We start from the raw sequence: 16779 nt of genomic DNA, 5'->3' as shown, positions 1-16779 counted from the left end.
ATGGCAAAGGTGTATGTTTTCTAATGAAAATTAATTTTGAGAGTTTGTGACGGGACTTAAGCGGGGTTCTATATATTGATTATAGACCTATAAGCAGGCATGGCCGATTATAAACAATAGACTATCAATACAATATATAAATATTCAGTATTAGAGTTGCTACTTCGGATAATTTTTGGGCTGGTTTACTAAAGCTTAATACTCATCAAAGTAAACCACAGGGAATGTAGGCTATTTCCCAATCATTTACCACAGTACAATATATAGCCTACTTTGATTACAATTAATAATATAAATCTGGTCACCTTACTTTAACTGCCTCATGGCCCAAGACTCGATGTTGCGCACCTTCTTGGTTCGCTTCCAGTATTGGGCTCGGATCACGTTCTCACCCTAAAGGTTTTTAGGAACACCATTAAAACCAAGACGAAAGAACCCAACAGCGCACAACGTTGTTGCTGCTTTATTATTATTGTCCTCAGCAGGGAACTTTGTGAGTTTCCCTCGGATTTAAATTTCATTAGACGAGCAACTCGTTCGACAGCGTGACATGTTTCTATCGTTTCATTTGGTTCGCTGGGCAAAGTCTGCTGTGAACGCACACCGAACCAAATGAAAAACACAACAAATCAACTTCACTTCTGAACCGGACCATATCTTCGGCATTCAGGTGTGTAAACGACCGGGGGCTACACCTGTTCGCATTGCCACGAACGGTTCCATGGTCAGTGTGTTTAGTCTGAGAAGAGGGTCCATGGTCAGTGTGTTGTTTAGTCTGACAGAGGGTCAATGCTCAGTGTTTTGTTTAGTCTGAGAAGAAAGTCTGGTCAGTATGTTGTTAAGTCTGAGAAGCGGTTCTGGTCAGTGTGTTTAGTCTGAGAAGAGGGTCCATGGTTAGTGTGTTGTTTAGTCTGACAGAGGGTCTGGTCAGTGTGTTGTTTAGTCTACCCCTGGGGCAGACCCATTATGAGCAACCCCTGTGTTTCTCCTATGAAAAGGGTTTATTAATGAAAAGGTGTCTTCAGGAGTGAAGTGTAGTGAACTGTGGCTGTTCATTGCTCAGGCCTAAGTCATAGTTTTACCAACTTTTTACTGTAGGTTATTTTAAAGAGAACCTGACCACACATTTACACAAAGGTCATCAAAGCCTAATGAGTAGGTGACCGACCGTTGAACCATACCAGTCTATAGGAGATTACGCATGCAAACCTTTTAATAGTAGTAATGGTCCTATTTATCCATCTATCAAACATCTGGTTTGACACTCCTAAGTTTGATGTCATTAGAAGATAGCTTTGTAAATGTCTCATCCACATTTCACCAACTAGTAAAATAGAGAATCTCAAGGGTAAATTAGATTTTTTAGACATTAAACAAGCAGGGTTAACGGTTGTTTTAAGGGTTGTTTTTAACTTTAACTTGTTTCTCTCAGTCATTAAAGACAGAGAGAAAAATTGAGAGGCAACCGAGGGCAGAGGCCTCGTACACATACACAAGCACACACAAGCATAGAGTACCGAACCGATATTTGTTATGTTTAGTTGACAAAAAGGCATAGCTTGTCATTTAATCAGTAAAAAAAAAAAAAGGGAAAGCTAAACAGAATACTGAATGCCTTATCAAATCCTGGAAAACCAATGTATTTTTAATGAGTCTGTAACCTCTCCTCTTCTCTGCTCTCCCCTTTATTAGGTCAAAGTATAAACAACCATTAATCAATGCCTTCCCCATTACCGCCCCTAATTATAGCCTGTCCAGTGAACCTGAGAAAGCCCACAGGCCATCATGCAGAGCATCAAGACGGTGGAGACACAGGTGCCCTTCCTCAAAGAGAGCTTCTTCACCACCACGTTCAGAGGCAGGAGAAAGAGCAGCGTGTCCAACCTCCTCCACAGACAACAGCACTACGCACAGCTGCTCCCCGTGCCACAGCAGCCACACATCCTAGAGCAGGATTCGTCGCGACAGCAGTGGCCCCAGCCTCCTAGCGACCAGGGGGGGGCAGGGCCACCGCAGCATCCTCGCCTGGCGCGCTCCACCAGCAGCCCGTTATGCAAGACCGCTGATCGGCCGAAGCGGGAGGGGCAGCGAGAGAGCAGGGACGAGCGAGCGAGCGTGGCTAAGCCAGGGAGGGAGGGAGATGGAGCGTTGAGTGGTAGTGGGACCGTGACTGCCGGCGCCAGTCTCCACCTCTCGTCAGCAGCGGAAGAGGCAGAGGCGGCAGCGGCAGCGGCAGCAGCATCCGCCTCTCAGGCTCCCGCGGTGGGACGTAGGAGGCAGAGCTTCATCAGGAGAGGATCTGCGTTGTTAGTTGCTGCCCAAGGGGGGGTCAGCTCTGCCCAGGCTCGTACCCAGCAGCATGGCCTGATCGCAAAAGGAGTGCGCCTCCTCAGGAATATGGGGAACCAGGAGGCGAAGCAGAAGAAGGCAGGAGGTCCCGGCGATGGGGATCCAGCCTGCGATGGGGACAGGGGAGCTGATGGCAAGGTGGAGGTGAACAAAAAACCGAAGAAACCCCTGAGCAACGCGAGCAAAGGAGCAGGGGCAGAGGTTGTTTCTAAGAAAAAAGAGTCGAAGGGTTCTGTGTTTTCCAGCATGAGGATCAGAAAGAGCTTCTCCAAGGCAAAGGGCCTCTCCAAGGAGGAAATCTTTGACATAAACAGATCCAAAGCCGTTGATAAAACAGACCTTGGTGCCGATGTGGAGAGAAGTCTGTCAACCGATGACATTGGCACGATCTCAGATGACAGTTTGCCCGGGGACAGAAATGGGTCCATGGTGGACAAGGGCGACAGGGAGACGAGCTCTGCCTCGGACCCAGACCTTTACAGTTTCCATTCAGCGGTGGCGGATCACGAGGACCTCCTGTCGGACATCGAGCTGACCATCAGACAGCAGCACTTTGGGGCAACAAAGGGGGACAACCTAAACCTGCTGACCAAGGGGCCCGCTGCTTCTGAAACAGTGTTGATGTCTCCACCTTTTCCAATCGCATGTATAGAAGCAGACCCAACTGCTGCCCTCAGTCACACAAAAGCTGAAGACCAAATTGGTCAAGTGGAGACCGAGTCAACCCCCAAGAGACCATCCGTTTCAAGAGACCCCTCCGAACTAGGGTCTGCTAGCGAGTGTGGCCCTTCCTCTACCTTGGCTGTAGACACAGAGATAATCAGTGGCAGCCTCTTTCAAAAAACAAACAGCACTTTCAGTTTGCTTGAGACAACTGTATACACCTCCTTTGAGAGCACAGAGGGCTCCCAGGACCTCAGCCCAGTGTTTATCGAACCAGGTGATATAGCGTCCCACTGCGTAGATACGTGCCATCCCGATATACTTTTAGCCCCCTCGACTGGCGCACTTATGGGACCGCCCAAGAGCGTAAGCAGCCTCGACCTGACTCTGACCAGGGGAGAGGAGGAACCGGGAAGGCAGGACTTCCTGTCTCTAGATCGACGCAAGAGCCACCAATCCATGTCGCCGGGAAGCCCCCCTGGAGCCGTTCGGAGACGGAAGTCCTCCGTGGCCTCCGGGGTCAAACTCTATCCGCCCATCCACCCCTCGTACGTCAAGACCACCACGAGGCAGCTCACCTCCCCGGTCAGCTCCCCCTTCACAAGCCCCCAGGTGCCCAGGAGGACCGAGGACGACGCCCATGACGCCGCCGCAGGACACGACCCGGGTCTGAGGGTCCGCCGACAGAGGTCCTGCTCCGTGGCCGGGCCTCCCAGCGCCTCCACGGACTGGTCCAGAGATCTGGACGAGCTGAGATCCGGGCAGGATGGGGACGAGGTGTCAGGCAAGAGAAATCAATCGAGCGGGGCATACTGGACACTGGGTTCCAAGAGAGCGCATGGCCGCCACAAGAGCTCCAGTTCCACGGGTTCTTTCCTGGACGTCTTCTCTGGTGAGTTCAGTAGTTCTTCCACTCACTTGTAACGTACTTGAAGGCAATTTCACGCATTTCTTTCATTGTAGATCCAGATCTGTTGTACTGCTGCTGCCTATATAGATTTTCATTGACTCTGCCATCATGTTGGCCTAACACTCAAACCTAATCTAATGAATAAATCATACGAATCACAAGAGTTGATGAATGTACTTGGGGTGTACTGTGTCTAGTGGAGAGAGGCATTTCAGTTCTTAAAATGTGCCCCTGTCTCTATTGCATTAGAATATAAAGAGCCTATTATGCGAGGACATTGTTACATTATAACTTTGATTGAAAGTCTAAATCATTATGTAAATGGTTCAACCTTAATTATCCACCGAACCGTGTCATTGCCAATAATTGTATAATACAAAATAATTTCTGATCTGACAGAATACTGTGTGTGCGTGCGTGCGTGTGCGCGTGCGTCTCACAGTAACACAGGAACGGCAGACAAAGCATTTGAGGGTCTTCATGGTGATGTTTCGTCTGAAAACAAAGACCCGCCTTTATGAAAACACAATGTTAGTCTGTCCTCGTGTCTGTTGGCCTCAGTGTCAGGAGCTCAGCTGCTCTCTACTGTCTGCATGTGTGCTCATAAAGCAGCTGATAGCATTACTTATCGCCCAGAGCTAGCTATGTGATGCGCTGCAGACACATCTCTTCCTCTCTCTCTCTCTCTAGCACTCTCCTCATCTAACATTCTCTCTCTCTCCCTCACCCAAGGCTCTCTCTCTCTCACCCCCCTTTACACACAACAAGTGACGTTTAAATACATGACATGACAAAATTCACAATGGGTTTCCTGAAGCCGCCATTGTAGGGTAGATGCTATCTCTGATATCTCCATCTTCTACCTCGGTCATCTAGTGCTTCATTACCTACGCAACGCTGAAGTCTTGTTGTTGTCCGAGCGACTCACTGACTGACACTAACCGGTTCAATGTTTCATGTGACTCTCATCTGTTCACTGTGTAGCCCTGGTCACACCACACACAACTATGTGTTCCACAAGAAAGTGGAAAAAAGCTTCAACTGACTGAGTGTGACACAGGAGAAGACAATTTTCCAAACACTGATTGTGTGTGTGTGTGTGTGTGTGTGTGTGTGTGTGTGTGTGTGTGTGTGTGTGTGTGTGTGTGTGTGTGTGTGTGTGTGTGTGTGTGTGTGTGTGTGTGTGTGTGTGTGTGTGTGTGTGCGTGCGTGTGCGTGTTTGCATATGTGCCTTTTTCCCCCTCGAAGGAAACTGCGAGAAGTGATTTGACATTTCTGTTCTAAATATAGTGGGGCTCTGCTGCTAAGCCCAGTAGTGTGCTAGGCTTATTCTTCGATTGCTGGGGACATTCTATTATTTATTTTGAAGTCTAGTGCTTCACCAAACCTTTTTTTGGAAAAGCAAAGTAATGCAGGCAGAAGTCATTTTTTTTATTAATGTTTGGTGGAATCTTAATTTCAATGCAATGAGTTGGTCTTTATAATATAAACGATTGTGAATTCAACACGTTTCTGTTTTTGGCACCATATCTTACATCCTAATGAAACAACAGTTTTTTGTCATTGCCTCACTCTTTCACACTCAGTTTTCTCCCAGTGATTTGCACCAGAAACTTGTTAGAGGGGCTATTTTTGCTTTTTCTCTCAGCTTCAACAGCTTTTCCATTTCTAGCTCCTGCTGTTTCCCAGTTGAAGTTTTCTCCACTTGTACTGGTTCCCCTTGTGCTGTCTTCTGCTGTCGAGATAATAGAAAACCCAGGTTATCCCCCCTGAAGTCCTAGCACGGATTATAACCATGATTATTACAATGAGATGATAACAGTTATTATCCTTCACAATTCTTCCCTCTGCCCTTATGGGGATGACGTCTTGTTTGTCCATTACAGTATGTGGTACAAAGTCATACTATCTACAAAGGAGAGTGCCGGGGGATGGACTGCTTTTAGTGTCTGATCCTTTTTCAGGGAAGCTTCCTCAGCTCAGGCTAATGGGTCGAGGTCTCGCCCCACAATAGCTCTATGGAGCGGTCTTCTTTAGAGCCCAGTCCTGTCCAATTCCACTACTAGAGTATAGCTCGCATTCACCATTCTAGCAAGAATGTATGCACTCACGTTATTGTACGACACATACATTTAGTATGATACAACTTAATCAAGCTGTATTCATATATATATATATGTATGTATGTATGTATGTATATGTATGTATGTGTATGTATGTATGCATGAATGATTGTTTTGCGTGAATAGTTTATCTACCTCTTGGAAGTGGAAGGCCCTGCATGTTTTTTGTGTGCATTTCTGCAGTTTTCTGCATCTCAAACGTGACCATTTATAACATATCTCTCCGCTCTAGCAGGCAGTATCAATAATGGCATCCATTAGCTCTATGCCATAATGGTTTGTTTGCCTCAGCAGGTCCCCTGAGGTGAACAGACCTTCGAGGCAGCGTTCTCACCCTCGATGGTGAATGGAAAAGTAGCCAATTCATTGTTTAGAAAAATTGCCTAGCTGGGTGACTCACTATGTTCTGTATTGTGGGCATCTCAAATGCAGAGGCTCATTGTTGAATGGCTAGTGTCTTGTGGATCAATTAGAATGTTGTGTTTGATGTATTTTTAGTCGCATCTAGTCAATCCACATGGCAAAGCAATTACCACATGTCTGTTTTTTATCCCTGTTTAACATTAAAATGCTGGAGAGCGCTTTCACATGCAAGTGTTTCATTATCACATCTCTGCGAGGAACATCAGGGTTCGACTATCAACCTCTACAACTTGTCAAATGCGTGTGTTTCACTATTGACATGTTTAATCTTGTTTGTAAAATTACATCTAAATGTATAAATACAAGAGGACGTCCATCAGTGTGCTAAGTAGGCCAGGACTTCCTCACTACATTCTGATGATGCTGGCCCTGCCCTGGAGATGGTTGATGTGGATTGGTGGGAGAGACTGATTTTGTTTGACAAGACTATTCAGCCTATTTGTTGCCCTTCAGACAGAGGGAGCAGATCTCTTTAGACAAGAGAGATTTGTCTGTCTGTCTGTCTGTCTGCCTGTCTGGTCTGTCTGTCTCATTGTGGTAATGACCTATGTATTGCCCTTGCTCTTTTGCTCTCCCCTTGTGTTTGTTTGTCTGTTATTTAATGGTATCACTGTCTCCTCTCTAGTTACCCCCCCCCCCCACACACTGTGTCCTCTCTCCCTGTCTCTATTTTGGTCCCTCACTCTGGTCAGTCTCCCTCTGAGGCCTGTCTCTAAAGGCTTAATTACGGTTCCACGTTGACGCAACTCAATAACCACGCAGTCGCTTCGACGCAGACGTGAACCTGTTTTGGTTCTGCGTCGGGTTGACGTCGGGTTTCAGTTAGCGGACCAATCCCAGCCCTTGCTGCTGCTCAGTCTCGACGCAAGGTTCCAATTTTTGGGAGGCACACGTCAGGAGGGTCTGCGCGTATGTAATGAGTCCGTAAACCCCCATGCGTTGCGGCGACATGGAACCATAACGAAGCCTTAAGCCTCTGTCTCTCTGCCTCCCTGCAGGCCGGACTCTCCTGGAGAGGTTGCGCCCCCACGCGGAGGGCGTGTCCGCGGGGGAAGAGGCCAGAGAGCTGTGCCACCACATGCTGGGCTTGGGCCTCCTGCAGCCCTTCAGCGATGGGGCCGTCCAAGAGCCGCCAGCCGGCTTTGAAGACACCCTGACAGCGGCCGCCTTCAATGTAAGAGCTGTGTGATCTTTAATGTGATTTAGGGAAGGTGTTGACCGCTGCCATGTCTTTGTCATGTTACCAGGAAGTACAGTTTATAACAACTCGATTGATCGACGTTATTTTGTTAGCACAGAGGTGATGGTGTACACTTATCCCGTGAAACGCTCATCGACTAGAACATTAAAGCGATCCCGGGTTCCCGTGTAAAGCAGCCCATCCTGTGCATGTAATGCCTGTTGCAGTTGTTTTGCAAAACTACATGAGTAGTTGAGATATTATCCCATGCATGCATGTTGTGTTTACAGTATTTCCCAGGTACTGTACACTGGTTTTATTACATGTATAGCTGAACTGGTCTTTAGGAGGGATTGGATGTGCGCTTAATACTAGAGCCCGACACATATATCGGTTGGCCAATTTTATCATTTCGATTTATATTTTAAATTACCTCTTTATAAACCCTCTACTTTGGTGGTTGAACCTCTAAATGCTTTAACTGAGCACATCTAGGTAAACACTCCAAACTCTTTTAAATCATATTGTGTGGGAAGGTTAGTAGCTCCTCCATATAGAGTTATTTGGTTCCTTTTGTTTATATCATGATTTGAACGTGATGTTGCTTTGGCCCAAGCATTGCTTCAGGGTAAGCAGAAAAAAAAGCCCCAGGATACCACAATATATTTAGAATAACGGCCGATATATCTATATTTTGAATATTGGTCGATAAATTGATATTGGTAATTATTTACTCCCTAATACCGTAATCGGCCCTCAAAATACAGCATCGGTCGGGCTCTGCTTAATACCTAATTGAGAAATGAATAACCTATTTTAAAAAGCTTGTTTATATGTGTAATAGCATTCGATTTAAGGATCTATCTGCATGCAGGATGTCGATATCATCTCATTCCTTTGAGCTATTTTTAGTGTTGAATGTGTTTAAAAGGCTGTGCTGGACATTATTTTTGGGCCATTTAAGCTGATTTTGAGCCGAACAGATGGACTTTAGTCAAGGGTTACATAACTCTTCTGGGATTGGCACGCACGCACGCACGTGCGCGCACACACACACACACACACACACACACACGCACTATGTGTACTTGCATTACTGTGCACATGAGCAAATGGTGACTGCATGCGCAAACACAAAGTCATGTGGATGTATGCATACCCAGTCACTTCCATGCATGGTTACCATAATAAAAAAACTCTGAAATACTCACTTAGTCTTGCTCTTAACCCAGTCTGTCTGTGCAGACCATCTGCACAGTGTGTTATGTAAGAGTGCTTAGGGCTAAGTCTGCTCTTACCCTGCTGAGAGTTCACCACTACAGGGTCACAGAGCCCTTCCACTGTCCCAGTTTATACCTAGCCACCATGGACTTTGGACTGAACTTTGTGTTTTTCTGAGTGGGGGAGGGTCAAGGTGATAGCTTAGGTTGTCTGGGGTCTGCTAAATGTTAGGTTTTGTCCTGGCAGAGACTCCACAAAATAAAACATCACCCTCGGGTCATCTCTTCCACTGGAACAAATAGCATCTGACACTCAGATGCTAAACCCTGCTCACAAAAAGAAACCGACAATTGTAAATGTTATAGTCAACATTGACAACCGTGGTTTCTGTCCTTTCATATTTAGTAAATCTGCATGCAATTCCCTCCACATATAATTTACATCATTATTAAGTGTTACTAACTTACTTTTATTATTTATTATTTTCCTGTACAGTTGTGGCACTTCCGCATTTGTGTTGAGAGAAGATAAATTATGTAAAAGATCCAACAAAACCAATTGAAAATATAAGGCTAAACCTTCAGCAGGAATAACTCTGGTTTAGAACATGACTCTTGTTGCCAACATTGAAGCAACAAGAGCTGCTTCTGTGTCCTCCTGCCCCTCTGTCAGTGTCATGTGCCATTGGTTAATTCAGTAATTGCTTAAACATAAGAATTACATGGCTAACCAAGTACGAGTGGGATAGGGTGACCAGACGTCCCCGTTTCCCCGGGATATTCCCGTTTTCTTCCTCATTGTTCAGACAGTTTGTAAATATTCTCTAGTCTGTTAGGCTGTGACACAAACTTTCGTTGCAGGGGGTTGATCTATCGACTTAATACCATAATCAATGGGACACCAATACAATATAGAATGATTCCCTGTTTGAGAAGCCTAATCCAGCTTAATTTTGGCTGGTTAACCAAAGTATAAAAGACGTCACCGTAAACCATTGGTAAACCACCATGTTTAATACAGTAATGCATATGATACACCTTGATGAGAATAGGCTAAATGTGAATATGTACCCTTTTTTTCCCCTCAGAAATAATGACATCAGATATTTTTTTTGATATATGGACTGCCATCTACAAATGTTAAAAAAATGAAGTAAAGTTAAAATGGTTTGGTTTCCGTTTTGTTTTGATTGATAATGTTCCCTTCCACTTTTGAGAAAAATCAATCATTTGTTTCGGAGTGCAAACTTTAATCAAATGCAGTATAAGAAAGAGAAAGGATACAGCCAAATGCACTAGAATTAAATATAAATAGAATAGCAGATGTCAAGCTTATACAAGTTAAAGGGGTATGATATATTGCATTTACGATCGTCTCCAAAGCAATATCTACCAAGTCTTTCCCTACTCCCACTCTTGCATCCTTTTATATAAATTGCGTTCCGATTGTACCCAAGCAGGTATTTTTTCACTTTAATTGACAGGCTCCACGGACAGCCTGCTAACGATCCAAGCCAAATCACCATTTTCAACGTCACTGGTTTCTCTGTTTCTCCCCAAACCCCCAGGAGGACCAGCTGTACACGTGGGCGGCTCTGGGCCTGCAGGTGCCAAGCCATCTCTGGGAGCTGTGCGGCGGGAGGAAACCCGGGAGGACACTGCAGGGGTTCCCCCAATCCAGCATCAAAACACCAGGAGGAATAACCTGCCAGGTAGGCATTGTTAGCAATCAGCTTGCACGCCGGGGAAAGCACTTTTGTTTTTTTTATTTTTGGAGCTGTTACCAATCCAATTGAAATTATCCAAACTGTTGTTTTTCTCTTTTTGTGTTTAGTGTCGTTTTGTCGTGATATTTCTTTCAACCTATTTCTGTCTAACAAACCAAGCGGTGCAATAGCCGCAGTCCAGCCACGAGAGGGCAGGCTTGTCTCGCACAACCGTTCTGTTGGCCATTGCTTCACAATATATGACCACCTTTTAACCATCCAAGGAAAGCCTTGGAGAAACAAGCCCTCCGTTAGCAACGCTAGGAGGTTTGTACAGCTATACATCCAGGAATGGAGACTCCCTGTGGGCCACATCCCTTCCCCGTTGTTCCCCTCCATCGCTAAACCAAGCAGTCTGGAGCCAGGAGGCTGATGGATTGTGGACAGATTGTACTTCCTTGACCCTGCTTCCTCCGGCCCACCATAGCGCTGTTTACGGGGCTGCTCTCTCAATGGATGTTTGGTGGTTTGCGATCAGTGTGCACTGGTTGCTCCACTGAAATGATTGTGTTGGGGAGGTTATTCTTTTTTGGATTTAGTTTTTGTTTCCTGAGGTCTTGCCTCAAGCCCTTGGCTGCCGCTGCTGCTTTCAAACCAAATCGTTCAAAAGCAACGCAGACACACAGACACACAGACACACAGACACACAGACACACAGACACACACACACACACACTACAATTGAAAAAGCCTGTGTCTTCAGCTTCCATACTCCATCATCTTTCTAAAGCAAAACAAGATAATGTGATAGACGGACACATCTGTGTCGGTCCCTCCATCTGTCCAACTATCTTTTTATTTTCAGATAGACGGACATAAAAAGCTCCACATGCATGAATGACGGAACATAATATAATCACGTATATAATAAATGATACCTTCGTACAATGCGGCGTGTGTAGCCCTTTGAGACTGAGACTACACAAGCAAAATGTACGTGTCCTCAATTATTGTACACAATCAATGTTTTTACACTCCTGTGGTCATCTGTCATCCTCCCTCCACAGAGCCACTCCATCGGGTCAAAGTCTCCGTCCCCCCTAGAGGACGGCGGCCGCCTGGCCCCTCAGCTGGAGCGCACCGTGGCCGAGCTGCGGCTGCAGGTCCGAATGCTCCAGGGCCGGCTGGCGGAGGAGGCCCCCGGTCGCCCCGAGGCTCCGGGCGGCCCCGGCCGACGCAAGGCTCCGCCGACCGGCGCCGGGGGGCCCGGCAGGACGAGCCAGGAAGCCTCGGCCCAGACCTCGCCCGTGGAGGAGGGATTCCGCTTCCAGGTGCCATTCAGCCGAGGGTCGCCTTCGTCGCCCTCCGTTCCTGCCCCCCTGCCTTTGTCTGGCCCCGTTGTTCTCAGGGCCACGGGGGGCTTTGTTTGCACCTGCCAGAAGGGGCAGCAGGTGGGCAGCACCTCTCCACCACCACCCCCACCTCCACCTCCACCACTTCCGGGGTATGGTCTCTCCCTCCCTCCCCCACCGCCTCCCCCGCCTTTGCCAGGCGGTGCTGCCCCTCCTCCTCCTCCTCCCCCTCCTCCACCTTTGCCTGGGCAGGCACATCCGCCCCCCCCTCCACCACCTCCACCCCTACCCGGGTTTGGTCCCCCTCCAGCACCACCTCCACCCCCTGGGTTTGGTCCCCCTCCAGCACCACCTCCACCCCCTGGGTTTGGTCCCCCTCCACCTCCACCTCCACCACCCGGCTTTGGGCCCCCTCCACCACCACCTCCCCCTGGGATGGGGCCACCTCCTCCACCTCCACCCCCAGGCATGGGGCCACCTCCTCCACCAGGGTTCGGGCCCCCCCCGCCCCCGGGGGGGATGCCCACCACGATGGCCCCGGCAGCGGCCACTGGCAAGGCCGTGTTGGAACCCTCCAAACCAATGAAGCCCCTGTACTGGACCCGCATCCAGCTGAACACCAAAAAGTAAGAAGCCATAAAACACAATCAGTCATCGAAACATTTCATAATCAATTCTAACTACACATAATTAAACAGCTATTACTTTGGTATTTTGATTGCATTGTGGTCTTTGTGGTGACTTATCACGATCAAGCATCCAGGTTTGATAAGTAAAGTGACACACCTCTAGCTAGATGAAATGTCAACCTTTGATCAATCAAATGCCCACATGAAGGGATCACTACACATGACCACACTATATACTGACGGTTGGAGGTGAGCGTTGAACGCTGCAGAGATTGGCACCTAATATAAACATGTCTTTTCATGTATCTATTTTGTGATCCTGGTATCCATTATTTTGAAGCCGCACACTGAAAGCTGCCTGTTTTGGCATGGCTTATAATGAACTTTAATATAATATAGAAACATACCATAAAATAATTAAGTGAAGGCTTGAAACATACTGTTTCCATTTTTACCCATTAAGTTACAAAATCGGTTAACTCGATCATTAAGGGACTTGTAGCACACGGTGCTGTGGCATAATATAATCTGATAGCCAGCCTGTGTCAACGGTCTGAGAGGCGCAGGTTTGTTCCATGACCGGTGATAGACTTTACAGATAGAACATAAATAAAATGCTTGGCTGAACACGCAAAGTGGAGACAGACATGAATCTTTGTACGCAAGGGGGTTCACGAAACCGTGGAAACTTGACCATTCACAATGAAAACTCGGCCCCACTCTCCAAGAGCCATGGCAATATTATTACAGTGGAAAATACATTCAAGGTGTTGTGGTGAATAACGATTTGCCATATGCCAGGCCCCATACGGGAAATGTGCAGACGTCAATATCAATAACCTCTATAACTTATACCCCCAATAAAGTCAAGGCAAACAATTTAGCTGTCATATTAAAGCATAATGAGACAAACAACATAATCGGGTTAGGTGAGGATGGATGGAACAGGGAAATGCTAATTGCTTTCAGCATCAGTGCTGACTTCCTAATTAGCGGGGGGCTCTTCACCTCTCGTGATATGTGTATACAGAGTGGGTAAAATTATAAGTGCTGTGTTCTGGAAAGAAAACAATCACATGCGTTAGTCACACCCAAGCTAATCAAACCGCCAAAACGTAACCATGTACAAATGTATTCTAAACTGATTTGACATGATTAGCCGCCGTGGCGTGTGATTGAAGGATATCAGTGTAAGAGTGTGCGTTCTGCTCTCTCCTCCGCGTGCAGACACAGCGGCTCTCTGGTGTGGGAGAAGATTGAGGAGCCCACGGTGGATTTTAACGACTTTGTGGAACTCTTCTCCAAAAGTACCGTCAAGGAGAAGAAGAAACCCATATCGGATACCATCAGCAAGTCCAAGGCCAAACAGGTATGCTCACGTGTGTGTGTGTGTGTGTGTGTACATGAAGGTGTGTGTGTGTGTAGGTGTGTGCGTGTGTGCACGGGAAGGTGAGTTTGTGTGTGTGCGTGTATGTGTGCGGGTTCTTGTGTAGGTGTGGGTGTGTGTGGTTGTTCATACAGAGCCCCCCCCCCCCCCCATCTCTCTTCCATTAGCCCCCCTCCCAGTCCCTGTGACTCCCAGACTCCTGATTGACAGGAGGAACTGCTGCAGCCAGACAGTTATTATGTGTGGTAAGGTCTGGCTCCCTCCAGACTCCCCCCTCCCTCTGACCATCCAGTGGCACGGAGCCAGCAGCTCGCGTGCGGTTGAGGAAACCTCACCGCGGCGACGACTGTCGACAGAGGGGGGAGGGGGGAGGACAGGGGAGGGAGGGGATGGGGCCGGGAGGGAAGGCCTGGGAGCTGTAATTTGTGATGAAGTTACTCTTCTGGCGCTTTCTGTAGGACTGAGGTTTGTAGTCACACTGTAAGTTGCACCGTCCCATGTCCTTTATATCACACTGTCGGTTAAATTATGGATCCAGAATCCTTTCCAGACGCCACAGACTCTTTCTGTCATTTCCTATTTTATGTTATTTTCTTGTTTTGACTGAGATAAATCTCCTCCCTCCTTGATGGGGAGAAAATATGTGACAATTTGTCAGAAATTAAGACTGAAAAGTGACATTCACTTCATATGCCAGAATTGAATATGACGTGGAATGTTACAACTAACGCGTGTCATCACACACAGACTAACCTGAATAACAATGAAACACAGATCTGAACCGCGGGGTACTTTACACTGTAAACTTTGTAATTGCGCAGTCCGGGAGCCATTGTGAATTGCGTGCCGGTCTTGCCTGGCTAATACACCTCTAAGTAGCAGCCACTGATGGATGGGAAACAGAGTCCTGGCAACCAACAAGCACGCTGGTTTACGTTGACTAATGGGAGCTTTTAGAGATGTTTCTGTGCTGGTAGGAGAACAAAATAAAGACATGAGCAGGGTTTAGGGCCTGACAGGCATCAGGAGACAGCCAGCATCTACTGCTGGCCCTCAGCCTCCTGGTCTGTTAGGCTCTTGATTGGAGCCCCAAGATGGCGGCATCAGCCTGAGGAGTCTCTGAGGGGTAAAGGATGGGTTGAAGATGACCCCTGGTCATCTTGGAGCAACACCGCCCCTCCCCTCCCATGGATGATCTCATACACAGTCGATTGTTTGACAAGTATGGAGCGGAGACGCTGTGGCCCACCTCCAGGTCATCGATCACATGACGGACACAGCAGTTTGTGTGTGTGTGTGTCAGTGTGTGAGAGAGTGTGTGTAACTGCCTGTCAGTGTGTGTGGGACGCTGAGATTGTGTGAGAGTGTGTGTGTGTGTGTGTTTGTCAGTGGGAGTGTGATAGTGTGAGTGTGTGTTTGAGTCAGTGTGTGTGTTTGTGTGTGTGTGTGTGTGTGTGTCTGGATCATAAAACCTTCTGCCTGGAGCACAGTGCTGATGTCCGTTTTGACGTCAGCCGCTCCAGCTGAGCACACATACGCATGTCCTCATAAACTAATCTAATGGAGCAAAAATAGAGAAATGAGTCCAAAGAAAGAAGTCAACAGCAGCAGCAACTCACCCTCAGAGAGGCTGGAGACCGGGTGCCGGAGACCGGGGGCTGCCACGGCTGACCCTGTTCTCTGGGGTCTGCCAAAGACCTCCCCCTAATAGACTTTTTCTATATGCATTGTTTCAGTGAGGTTCCCGTTTGAACCGTGAATCAAGACCTTTTGAACGTCATGCCAGGATGTTTGCCGGGCCTCGGTGGGGAGACTAAGAAGCGCTATGGAAATAAGATGAAAGGTTTAATGATCCTCCGCTTCAGAAAGTAAAGGCATACTTTTATCTTCACAGATCCAGCATCAGTTTTTGGGATTCTCAAGAGATTCTCAAAGTCAAATCTCACTCCCTTCTCTTGTTTGGTAGATTATTTTAAGCTGAACAAATTGATCTTTGCTGATTTTTGTTTCCCCAAACGAGATCTAGAGTTGTGTAGGAACTATGAAAATCCATGTTGGCAAATCTTTAAACAAAAGTATGAATCGGTAATCAAATAATGTCATCAGAAAATGTCATTCAGTCAAGATTTGTAGACGATTGCTGTGACCTAAATGATCCTCAAAACCCCAAACTTAGGAAACATGTGCTTTTGATCGGAGCAATTTCAAAAGCTTTTACAGAGAATCTTCTCTGATGCCTCTGTTGTTTTGTAATATTATCGTCGTAAACATGTTTTTCATTTCAAATTCAATTTCTAATTACTTTCATGTCAATCGTCAAAACGTTAAAATCCCGTTATTACTTTATACAACATCAAACCTAAATTGTTCCCGTCAAAGAGTGTTCAGTGAAATCGTCAAAGTCGAGTCGTGTAACGGGAGTCTTTATATACTGTATGTGATGTGCCTGTCAACCGATAAAAAGCTAACTGATTCACATTGGAAACGACTCCCCCCCCCCCCCCCATCCCCTTTCCCTGTCTGCCTGCGGGTCGTCGCAAGAAGTAACCGCGCGGCGCGACGCGCTACAGGCCTGTCCCTTGAAGTTGTGGCTGCGCTGGGGGAGCAAAGCCACTGGGCTAGCCCTGACAAAGTATAACTCCCAGTGTTCTTTAGAGGTCTGTGGTCTGTGTGATCTGGTTTGAGTGGAAGCATTCTGTCTGGATGGTGGTAGACTTGGGTTTCCTATATATCCTCCATACACGCAGCACCATTCCCCCCTCTCCCGAACCCCCGCTCGACCACCGATAGTTTTCTACGCAAAGCCGACGTATGCTTTCACAGCCAGGCTGTGGTCC

General features: G+C 47.1%; 1 protein-coding gene across 1 annotated transcript in view; it reads left to right on the top strand.

The window, feature by feature from the left end:
- Positions 1–1785: 1785 nt before the first annotated feature.
- fmn2a (formin 2a) overlaps positions 1786–16779 on the top strand; it is a gene marked incomplete at both ends in the record, with an annotated part of 34978 nt that continues 19984 nt past the window's right edge. Inside the window, 5 exons of the mRNA XM_079731061.1 lie at positions 1786–3904; positions 7467–7642; positions 10437–10580; positions 11642–12552; positions 13783–13924. Coding sequence (XP_079587187.1) covers positions 1786–3904; positions 7467–7642; positions 10437–10580; positions 11642–12552; positions 13783–13924 — 3492 coding nt within the window. The remainder of the gene's footprint in view (positions 3905–7466; positions 7643–10436; positions 10581–11641; positions 12553–13782; positions 13925–16779) is intronic.

The sequence above is a fragment of the Pollachius pollachius genome (genome assembly GCF_949987615.1).
Source record: "Pollachius pollachius genome assembly, chromosome: 2".
Taxonomy (NCBI): domain Eukaryota; kingdom Metazoa; phylum Chordata; class Actinopteri; order Gadiformes; family Gadidae; genus Pollachius; species Pollachius pollachius.
This window is presented reverse-complemented; position numbering and strand designations above follow the sequence as displayed.